General features: G+C 38.7%; 1 protein-coding gene across 4 annotated transcripts in view; it reads left to right on the top strand.

Moving 5' to 3' along the window:
* The window catches only part of MACROD2 (mono-ADP ribosylhydrolase 2), an 882,506-nt gene that overhangs the window by 270,736 nt on the left and 599,443 nt on the right, over nucleotides 1-12,327 (top strand). For all 4 annotated transcript variants that reach the window (XM_031047552.2, XM_031047553.2, XM_031047556.2 and 1 more), the window contains exon 5: nucleotides 45-161. In XM_031047552.2, coding sequence (XP_030903412.2) covers nucleotides 45-161 — 117 coding nt within the window. The remainder of the gene's footprint in view (nucleotides 1-44; nucleotides 162-12,327) is intronic.

Genomic DNA, 12,327 nt, shown 5'->3' on the forward strand with positions numbered 1-12,327 from the left:
AGACTGGCTTTTAATAAATGACAGTTTCTGGGTTTCTTTTGCAGTGGATGGCTGCATACACAGAGCTGCTGGGCCCTGCTTAGTTGCTGAATGCCGCAACCTGAGTGGCTGTGAGACTGGACAAGCCAAAATCACGTGTGGATATGACCTACCTGCAAAATGTAAGTCAAGGCTCTCTCAGTGGTTTTGTCTTGTTCTAAGCATGTGGAGCTGGTATGTAGGCTTTATTTCCCTGTAGTCTAATTCAACAAGGTATTCATTTTACAAAATTAGCAGTGGGACTTAATTAAGGATGTTCTGTAATAATGTCTTCCCCTCAAAGCAATTCAGGCTTTTCTAAATGATTATTTCACCTATGTTATCCAATGAAAACCTACATGTCTCTAAAATATAAAGCATCTTTCATGTTTATTTTTCGCAAGCCAAAACGTATCATTTCATATGCATAATAAAAGATTGGAAATGCTTTATGAAGTATGAACAAAATATACATTACCATATTTAAGTTCCAAGGAGAGAGTTTTGGGAAATGTTGCATATTTCACGTTCTTCATGCAGATTCCTTGATTATGAATACTTTGAGAGCCGAGGAGATCAAAGTGATGTATTGTGTTTTCAGCTGCTACGTAGAGGCTGATTGGCAATTACTGGGAAGGCATCTGTCACACTTTAGCTTTCGACAGCGTGCAGCTCAGTGCCGGAATGTTTTTGCACCTCGAAAGTGGAATTGTCATAATTCCCATCCTTTTTAAAATAGGAAGTCGGCTATTTGACCTTGTTGTGTAGATGTTGAGCTTGTCTTGGAAAAAATTAACACGCTGACAGAACATTGCTTGGCCAATCCGTTATGTATGAAGGAACAGTAGGAAATCTCTGCAAGTTAGGATCTTACAGAATAGTATGTTAAGATGTGATAATACAAATACCAGGAAAGCATTACAAACACATTACAAACAGCATAGAACTGGAATTCAAGCTCACTTTCTTTTTATTTGCAGTCTGCTCTAGGAACATGGCTCATTCAGAAATATTTAGATCTGTTTTCTCAATTTGCTCTACACATTTTTCAGGTAAAGTCAAATGCCTGCTGCAGTAGCAGGTGGCTTTTTAGATTCCTGTGGCCCTTTGTGACTTAGGTAAAGAAGAAGGCTGTGTTCCCAGTCATTTGTTGGCACCTTCTATGATGATGATGGGAGCCACCAATTATTTCCTTGACAGTGCTAATTGCTATGTACGGGAAAACTTTGCTATATTTCATACAGAGCTTCACCACATATTAATGATTATTTATGAAAAGTGATTTGGACTAGAGGCCAGGGAAACTGTTGAGGAACATTCAATGTCACAGTTATGTTGGGTTTGTGTATGGCCAAAAACTTCACCAGAGTCCTGTAAAACGGGTAGGGTTGTTAGATAACACATTGTAATTTACTCTGCTGGGGATTTTTGATGTTTAATTCTTCCCCTTCAACAAAAAAAATATCTTGGGAGGGACAGGAAAGCTGCTCATCCATAGATGCATAATTCCTCCCACGTGTTTTAATGAGAGAAATGAAATACAAGGCATCAAAGCAATGAGCACTGAACTGTGTTAGAAAGAGAAAGGGTCATGTCTGAGGCATGGCCTCCTTTTAAATTTTATAGTAGTTTAATGGGTCTTGCTTAAGTTAGGTGTGTAGAACAGGATCCTGTCTGAAGACTGTAGGGATTGTTTTTTGTTTTGTGCTTTATATAGGAATAATAAAACGATGAGAAAACCCATTATCAGTAGCAGTTGGAAATAAAATCTGTAACCAGACACAGAGAAAAGTCAATATTCTGCTTAATCAATATGCCTAGAAATTGAAACTGCATCAAAGACATGTCTATTTGGATTTGATCATGCATCAGCATGGCGGGGGGGGGAAGGACACATTAACTGACAAACAGGCACGGGGAGGTTAGTGCACAGTTTGCATGTAGAAGATGAGAACTGGATACTCTTGATTTCTTAGATCTTTTCCTTAAGACATACTTGTGTTCACTGACTGTTGTTTTCTTTTGCTTTTCCCTTTAGAAGCTTTTGGTTGTAGGCTCATTAAATTATTTTACCTTTTAGGCCATTCATCTGAAAGTGATCAAACAACCAAGACTCTGTTTTCCTATTTTAAAAGCTATAGAGGCACTGGGTATCTTTGGTCACTCTGTGTCACTTGGTCACAGCAGTATAATTTAACCGTGGAAACTATTTTACATCTGAGTTGTGTGATGAGAGCAGCAACATGATGGGAGGTCTGGACTTCGCCATCCAGTTGTGCTGTGATGCAGTCTTGTGTGTCAGCAGTTTGTTGAAGGTTATAGGTGAATGGATAACTGCCAGCTTTCACAATGAATTTGCTTTTCACTTATCTGTTTGTATTTAGGAGACCAGCTACAATAATCCATTAACAATTTGAGTAATGCAATGATTATTTGGTTGTCTGCCCTTCTCGTGATTGTAGTTGGATGAATAATGATAGTAAATGGGAAATGTATTTCCTAGCATGATGAATTGTTATTTTTTTGTTGTTATTTAACTGAATTGCACAATGTTACAATTGCATTTCCTGCCCTTGGGATTTTCCTATCTCTAGTTCTTCATCCTGAAATGCTTTCCTTGGAAGCAGTTTGCTGAAATCAGCAAAGCTGCTCTGGGATGGAGCCGCCTGCATGTGTACTGTACAAAGCAGGGCTTGGGCTTCAGCTGAGGACTCCATGTTAAAGAAGATTTAGTATTCAAAGATCATGCAGCATATTGCTTTGTTTTCTAGGCTTCTTGGAGGAAGCTGGAATTAAATTTGGCACTTGAAGGGAAGGTGTGCTTTGTCAGGAAGCTGGTAGTTGATAAATAAAAAACACTGGCAATCTCCTTTATGATCTATGTGTTTTTATTGAATACTTTGCTGTGTTTACTTAGGTTAAATAAGAACAGGTCTGAGAAACAATTTCTTTGCACAGTAAGATTGAAAAGTAGCGTCTGACTGAAAAATGCAAAGAATTAGGGTCTAGGCTGGCTTTCCATGATTTGTTCTTGTTGCAGCTGAGTCGGAGCAGTTTGTGAAATACACAAGTAACAGTGTTTAGGGAGAGAATACATAAAGTAGTTAATTTTTTTCATCATTGTTTTATTCTAATAGTGTGAACAGAGCAAGATTACCATGTGTATAGCCTAGAGATGGTGCTATATGAATTTTCCAAGATACACATTTTTGAATGCCAAAAAATAGTGTGTATGAAAATAGAAGGGAAATCAAACTGAGTTTTCTAATTACCAGTTAATGTAACATTCAGTACAGTTTTACAGAAGTCAGTGTAAGCACCATCTGCCTTCTGTGCTTTAAAGGCCTACACAAAGCCCCCCCAAATGCCAACTGAGTTATTTGGTGAATACATAATTTGGTTGATGTCATCTATTGTTGTTTTTCAGCATACACCTAAGCAGGCACCCAAGTTTTCATTGTGCTTTGAAGGGCTGGAAAAGGCAGTGTTTTTTGCTCTGAGATGTTTTCCTTTAATACTCTGTCACAGCCATCATCAATTACTTAACTTCTGTACTTCTTATGGTTGTTCCTTTTAAAGAAAGGTTCATTCTAAATATTGTACAACTGGTCTTCAAACATTGAGCAGTACTCTGATACTGTCATGCTTTAAATAACAGATAAACTGTGTCTGCTTAAATGCTGTACAAATGCTTGTTTTCTTTCCCATTTGATTAATAGTCTCAGTTGGCTCTACTGGCAGAAAATGGTCTGAATGTAAATTGTGTTTATGGCTGGAACCAAGGGTCCATAACAGCCTCATGGCTTGTTATCTGCTTGCAGAGGTTCACTATAAAAAAAGACCCTGTCAGAACACATTAGAAAATACAGTCCCATTCTGCAAGGTATTTAACGGGCTTAAATCCAGTTGAAGGTGTGGTGACAGCATCCAGCGCAGGTGAGTGGTGCCTCAGCCTTGGCAGGAAAGGACCCTCAAACTAACTTTTTCTATTGCTACTATTTCTAGTAATAGTTTATTTCTTGTTCTGAAAAATGTTTGAGAATAAACCCCCTAAACGTAGGAAAATAAAATCTTACAGCCTCTAATATGGGAAAGAGCCAACCATGGGTAAATTAAATCTGAAAGGTGGCCTTTCAGTGGCGGTACCTTGCTGGAAATGCTAGGCAGTTTCTAATACATTGGTTTATGGTGTTAATAAATCTGTAATATATGGAATAAAGTTTTCTGTTTGTTTGATATTTTTAGTGCTTCAAGCAATATCCTTTAGGAAATAGCATATATAACATAGTCTTCTCGTCCACAGTCACTGTGTAGATCAGTCTGGAGTCATAATGTGAATGTGCTCTCAAAGACAGTTCCTGCTGTGAAATAAGTAGTTAGGAGGAGTGCTAGTATTAAGCACAGTAGGAGAAATCAGCCTTTAAATTTGTTTAATCAGATTAAAAAGTGGAGATTAAAAAGTAGAGATTAAAAAGCGTGCTTCCATTATATAGACATAATTTTCTGTATTTAAAAGATGACTATTTGGAGGGTGTTGGTTTAAAGTGAGGCTGTAAGGGTAGTGATTTTCAATCTCTCCTTTATTTTCTTGGAGATTGCTTGCAGAGCTGTAATTAAAAGGTTCATTATGCAGAATTGGAAATCTAAACCTCGACTCCAGTACACCAAAACTGATCAGTTGGAAAACGGGCATAATATTCAAATGTATTATGTGAATTCCCAGGATTCAACAAAGAACTTTCTCTATTTCCTTACTTTTAAAACCGTGGTTGATATAATAATGCATAAACCTTGTTTCAAGCAATTTAAATTTCTGATATGAGAGACTCAAACAAATACTTCCTTCTGCATGGTTCTGATGAGCAGAACGTTAGCTTTGCATGATTGTTCAGTTTGCTACCTCCTCATTTGCTCTGGGAAGAGGTAAGCCTGCAAATTGGAAAGGTAGGCATTAGAAATGAGCAGTATGTGAACAAGAGAGGATTGCTTACAGAAGACACACTTGGCTACTTAGTCCCGTTTGGTCAGGGTCCCTGATCTTCTCCCACAATTGCTTTCAAGTGTTAAAAGTAAAAACTTCAAGTGAGAAGTGGAAAAGATACATAACAAGACAGGACTTTGACTCTATTTCAGTTGAAAAAGGCTGCTGATAAGCATAGGGTGACACAATCTTTAATATAATTAAAACTTCATAAATGCTTTGATAGTTTTCCAGGAGGGATGTCTCTATACTCTTTGTCTTAGCTGGGTAACATCGTGTTATTGTCACTATTGTGCCAAACCGCATGACGCCTACAGGAGAAAGATGGAAAAAGCCAGAAAAAGCTCTAAATGGGGATTTCCTGAATCAGCACTGAGCTGCAGCAGCTCTTTACTATCCCATTTTTTGTATTTCTGAAATCTTTTGCTTTGCTTCAATGTTTAAATTTCAAATGAAGCAAAGCAAGTTAATATTAATCAAAGGTCCGTGACCCCTTGTTCTTCAGTGATACTTTTGTTGTTCAGATTTCTTTGGGAAAAGGATTTTTTTCTGGTTAACAAAACCACTTGCTACATATTTCTGTGTTTTTCCCCTGAGTTGTGTTGAGGTTTCATATGGGTTGATTTTTTTTGTAAGCTCAATTCATATATTTTATGACCATTTTGAAAATAAATGCTGTGATATCTTTAGTGTGTTTTAATTTGGCCTAGTTGTTTCCAGTCATCTTAATGACCTGGTGTATTAACATTAACAATAGCATGCATTGCATATGCTGTAAATGTGTTAGAAGGGAAATATTGCTGATTACCTCTTTGGTCCTAAAACCTGCTTAGATTTTAGAGAGGGTTTTATGGTATACTGTAAACCTTTATGGCTTGTCTCTCCCTTATGCACACCCCACCCCACCCCCCCCTCCATACACACAGAAGGGGAGAAGGTAGGACTCATGGGCAATGGTGGGGAATACATCTATCAACTTCAACTAAACAAGTTCAAGCATCTCCATCTCTTCCAAGTCTGCTCAGGGTCTGTCATCAGTCTGGGTAGAAAAGGACAAGTGCTGTAGCTACCAGTTGAAATGTGGGATTATGAATCAGCAGGACTCTTCTTTCATGACAGTAGATGGTCTTTGTGCTTGGATTCGAGCCTAGCTCATGTACATTTTGTAATGGATAGATTCTTTAAAATTTAATTTGTGAATGGACCAGAGTGTGCATTTGTCAGTGCTCTCTGTAGTGTCATGCTATGGTTAACTTATGGCATATACTGCTGGAAACCATCATTTCATATCAGATTGTTCAGTTAACAAATGTATGCGTTGTGGCTAAAGGAAATGTTTTACTATTGATCCTCACTGCTAAATCTAAATCCTCCTCTTCTGGGCACCACTTGATACAATCTGGTCATTTAACACTGAACTCCATCCAGGTCTGGAGTGGGCATGGACATAGTTAAGTGGAGGACTGAACCATTTGTGCAGTAGTTGGGCCCACCATTGGCTTGCAGTGTGTGTCTTAATACAGTGTAGTGTCAGGCGGTAGAAACTTGATGCCACAAATTTCCCTCTGTGGCCTGTTTCCTGTAATTCTGGATATCTACAGCTTCTGTAAAGGTCTAATTCTCGGTGTTACTGAAAGCAGTTACAGAATGGAGTTTGCAGTGCAGTGTGCTTGTGACCACTGTCCATGCTGTTTGGTACCACTGTTCCCTGGCATCAGCATCCAGTGAGCTGGGGTTCACTCTCTGGATAGCCCCTTGATGAAACAGAGAGTAAATGACAAGGTGTAAACACTTTCCTAGTGCTTAATTTATGTTCAAGGTGCTATTTAAAATGCCTCCTGATTCAGAGAAAAACAATTTCCACTGGAATATTCCTTTCCACACTGGCGGTGTGTAGTCATTCCTCAGGCATGCTGGCACTGGAGCAGGGCGTTGTGCCCTTAAGGCTGGTATATTTTATTTCCTCCATATTTTGAGGTAGTTGGTTCTTTTTACTCAAATAATAATGACAAAAAATACAAAGTCTAAAGCATAGCATGAAAATAAACAGAATTCTGATCACTACAGTCAGCTGAGAAAGAGAAGGGGTTATAATGGGTTATAATGGAGATGTTTATGCTCCTTTAACTGCAGCGGTTGCTGCTGCTCCCACTCTAATACGTTCCCTCAGTAGCCGAAGCCTACGCTGCGTACTTGAAAAATTAATCTTTGATGCATGAGATTTTGTCTGCCTGAATTTTGCTTGTCTCATTTTAAATGGTGATAGAAATTGCTTACTGTAGTAAAACACAACATTAACCTCATAGTGGGTTGGCACTTTGTGATTTATGTGGGTTTAGTCTCTGAAAAATATGCAGCCTGTCTCCCAAACCTGGATTTAGCTTATAAAATATGTTGTCACAGGCTTGGGGCTTGAATTGGAACACTAACTGCTGATCCTCCATCTCCCTAGGGTAGGAAAAAGGTTTAAAATTGTAGCCTCTCAGAGGCCATTAACTTCATATCATTTCTTTAGATTAATAATAATTATGTTATTGTAGCTGGAATGGTTTAAAACCAGTACAGCCTAATTTTCTTTCTTGCAAGCAAAGTATAGGATTCCTTTTTGCGCTGAATCTGCATATTCCTCAGCCAAGAATACAACAAATTATTTGCAAATGGAAATAATCAGATCGTAGGTAATAAATAAGAACACAGCTATTTTCATTCGACTATTCTGAAGTAAGCAAGAGGAATAATACAGATGTGAAAGGAGCTGTTTTGAGTTGCCTTCACTCACCCACAAACCTCGCTCCTTACTTAATGTTTAAAGCTGCTAATTTTGTGTTTATTTATTCTGATTATATTTTTCACAGATGAAAGCTGAGCACTATTTCAAGTTAATTACCTGTAATCTAATTCCTTTAGACCACTCTAAGAAAGGGGTGGGATGGGAAGGCTCTGTAAAATGGTTTTATAAAGATCTTTGTTTCACTGAGCAGAGGTATTTTGAGGCCATTGCACATCAACCGAGTGCACAGACCAAAACATGCTTTTTGGTGAAACACTTCTCTTCAGGGAGAAGACATCAGGTGTGAGACTGCAGGGCCCAAATAATGTTTTAATTGCTGTAAGAAAGAATCTAAATACTGATTAACCAGATTATAATAATAAAAAAAGTATTATTTTACATGCCAAAGATGCTGTTTCAACACTGGTGGAAAAAAAGCCCACGTTTTGCCTTCAAGTATCAAAATCACACAGTTTTTGGTTGTTGTTGTTGTGCAAAACTGGAAATTTATAAGGAATTAGGGTGTTTTTTTCATTTCTTTTTGGATTTCTCAGATTCTTTCCTTCTGGTTCTTTGGTATTTGTGATTTTTCAGTGATGTTTATGAAGATTCTTGAGTTATCATCAGTGCTGTTGTACAAACCCAGATGACAGAGGGGATACATTTGCATTACTACATGTCTGTAGCTATACATCCATTTATCTGTATGTGTGTTTGTACGTTCTCTGTGCCTGCTAGTCATTATTATTTACACCGCTGTGGGACTTGCAAATATTCTACCACTTAATCTCTTCTGGATAGATGTCAGTGTCTTTCAGGTTAATTAGATGATAAGAAAAAATAGTTTCTGGATGAGATGATTTTTGGCCAGTGCTCAGGGAAGAAACATTAGTTTTTAGTGGTTGTAGCATGGGGCTCTTAGCTCGCTGGATTAGGGCTAAAGTTTCCCTGTTGGGAATATAGAGGAACTTGGAAATGCATCATCCACAGCACAGCACTCAGTCTGATCTGGGCTTTGCACCTTTCTGTGTGGTTTTGAATATTAACAAAACAACAGACGATAACAAAAAGCCCCAGCAGTACTCTGACTGATGAGAGCCCTAAGAGCAAGTTTAAGAGGCCAGTGTACTAAAGCAAGATACAGTACTTACAGTGTAAACTTTTTTATAGCTGTTTCTCCCCGCATGCTGGTTTGTAGGTGAGTGTAATTTGTATAATATAATTTACACAGTAAGAAGCCAGAAGAAAGTGTTAATTAAACAACTGTCACCAACTTTAAATTACATCTTCTTGCATACACTTTCTTAGCTATTTGTCATGCCACAAATCTCTCTCCTGGCTTCTTGGGAAAGTGAGTTATACTGAATTCCCTTTAACCTCAGACACAGTGGTCAGAAATCTTCTATTTCTAGTGATGTATCAAAGAGATGCACAGAGAAATGTCTGACCACTGTAATGTTTTAACGTGGCAAAAAAAGAATGTGTTTCCCTGTACCCTTCTAAGTATGCTTCCTATTTAGCTTTCAGTAAAAACAGTTGGTAGCTTTCCAAGGCTTTTCAGGCTTATAAATACATAAATGCATAAATGAGCAATGCTTTGCAACACTAAAAATAACCCCTTTGATATCTAATTATATGTGTGTCTGTCTGGATCACATTTGTTTTTTTGCAACTTTTGTACTACTTTTTGAGTATGATTTTATAACACAGTGTTTGCATGAAACCTGTGGGTCGGTTGTGAGAAAGTAAGAATACAGTAAGGATATTGTTCAATATCTTGTTGCCTCCATTGGGTTATAAACAGCAGGTCATCAAGAGTGTAAACTGTTTCAAGTACTCCTGAAGACAAAGGAGAAAACAGTTTCTTGTTGAAGCTTTTTGTTTTAACAGCCACATGATTCATTTTTAATCCTCCAGTAGAACTGGGGAAACTCCACATCTGTTCTGTGTGAAACAGGGGAGAAAAAAACCTTGAGGCTTTGAGAGGTGTCATGGATAGCAAAAATAACATCATATAATACACTCTGAAAGCCCACAGTTTTGAAAATCACAATTCATTCAAGTACAGGACTGCATTTGTGTCAGGTGTAATCCTGTCAGAGGTGTAATCTTGTTTAAACAACTTCTTTTCCCCCCTCAGAATGGAGCAGAAATGTTTCCAGGGAAGACTGTTCATTTAGAATTAATTTGGTGTAATACAGCCCTATTCATGGGAAGCTGAAAGGGAAGTTAACACAAAATTGACTGGGGAGCCATGAATATTGTTGGATTTCTTTCAGTTTAGAGAGTTGAACATAAACAAAGATGCAAACCAGGTCCTTTCAAATCAGAATCTTGCACTTGGCAATAAACAACAACTTCAGAAAATGAGTTTTGGCTTTGAACAACTGGCCACAAGAATAAAAATGCCTCCCCAGCACTGCCAAGATCCCTCCCTCCTTATTGCATGGGTTTTGAAGGACATAAAAACTCCCTCTTGTTGTGATTTATTGTTAAAGAATATTTATTGCATGTCTGCTTAGGGACCGTGTAAATGGAGACTGCGTTTGACATAAGAGTTAGTTTGGCTGAAACCAGGGCAGCCAAGGCTGATATTTCCCTTCAGATTACAAAAGAAAAACAAACCAAGACCAAAAAAATATCCCAACCCCACAGATAAGAACAAAAAATCTTGTCTGGGGTAAAATGTTTGCAGTGGCTGTAGTTAAAATGCTTCCAGTATTGTTCTGGCCTAACTCATGCTGCTGAGTTAAATTAGCTCTTGTATGACACATCCACCACTTTGGCCTTTCTTGCATTGGCTCCTTTTGGCAAGGGGAAGGATCCATCCAACACTCCCAACAGCAGTGTGAAAGAAAATCTGAATTACATTTGATCACCTGGAATGCTGGGAATAATGAGGGTAGAAGTAAAGTAAATTTGCATGCAGGTGTCCTCGCCATGGGGAATTCAAAGGAGTCAGTGAAGAGGAAGAAGTTCCATGTTGGAGGTCCGTGGATCTTGCAGATACATGGATGTCCTATTGCAGCTACAAATCCACGAGTCCTCTTTCTTTTCGGAACTTTAATTATGCATTTGGGAGATCATTTTTGTTCTCTAAGTTCTCCAGACACTTTTGTCAAGTTACTGTAATTTGTAACACTTCAGTTTGTCTAAAAACCACAGCAAGGTTTCATCTTCTTTCCCCCTTGCCTTTTCTTGTTGATTTTAGACAATGTTTTATTTAGCTTTTCTACCAGATGGTTTTATCAAAAAGAGCAGTTAGTTCATGGGTCAGAGAATCTCTTGTGATCATACACAGAGGGTGAGACTGAGAGAGGACTTTTTTGTCCTTTTTTTTCCCCTTTAGTAACAATATTTTAAGGGCACAATGACTAAGAATAAGAAATCAGGGCAGCACAAATGAATAAATCCCCTGTACAGCAGATAAAGCACACTCTGAAAGGCAGTCCTCTGCGGTGGGACAAGCCCTCACCTCCATACCCCAAGGACCCTGGGAAGCCTCAGCCTTTTACGTATGTTGTGATGCTGTTTGGTGTGTTGTGTGTTCCTGTGGCATATGAAGAAAACGTAGCTGCAGAGCTCCTTCTGCTGCTGTTGTCCTTTCCCAGACAGATCAGGGCTGTGCTCATGTCTGCAGGGTGCAGACTTTTAGCTGCTATGCAACTCACAGTAGACCGAGAGGTCACCATGATAGCAAGTTTCCAAATCTCACTTAGGGTGACTGTCTTTCAATAGGAGAGGAACATAATTTTTTTCAAGTTTTGGAGTGTTCTGTGCTTAAACAGTATTCTTTGAATTAGTTCTAACTGTGGATGTGACTTTTGTATCAGAGTATCTCTTACCCACTGAGAACAACTGAGGGTATCAGTGGATTTCAGGTAACCCATTGAACCAGCATCAGTTGGTAATAACTTTCTGTCACTGCTATTCAGTGTCAGGTTTGAAGCAGAAACGTGTAAGCAAAGGGCTCTGCAACCCATTATCTGATCTAGTTCCTCATAAGAATCCTATTTTATTAGATAAATGGCAATTCCTATTAGACTCAGGTGTGGTGAGCCCCTGTCTTGTGTTTTTCCAGCAGCTGGCAGTGTGAGCAGCCTGAGATTTCGATGTATCACTGTGCAGTGAGAGAACTGTTTCCTCATCTACCCGTTAAGGGGTGAATTCAGTGTCTTTATGTGAAAGCTTTGAGCAGGGCCACCTGCATCGAGCCCTGCTCTGAAACAAGTGCCTCCAAGGTGGTCATCTCTCGGGAGTGCCATTTTTGACCACATGTGCAGTACAGATGTTTGTTCTCCTCCCATATTTCCCCATTATCCAAGCAGCCAATCATATCTCCCAGCCTATGGCAGTGGAATACGCCGTGTTTCTTTCATACTGGGCGTTGTATTTAACTATTAGCTCCAGGCTATCTGTAATGGAAACCAGGGCTAATGCTCATTTGGATTATTGTGTATTTTATTGGAGAAATTGCAACGGAGATGTGGTGTGGATGTTTGGAAGCAATGTGTTTACCTACCAGTGTTTTAAAAACTAAAAAGCACCCCTATTGGCT

The sequence above is a fragment of the Melopsittacus undulatus genome, chromosome 3 (assembly GCF_012275295.1).
Source record: "Melopsittacus undulatus isolate bMelUnd1 chromosome 3, bMelUnd1.mat.Z, whole genome shotgun sequence".
In the NCBI taxonomy this organism is placed as follows: Eukaryota; Metazoa; Chordata; class Aves; order Psittaciformes; family Psittaculidae; genus Melopsittacus; species Melopsittacus undulatus.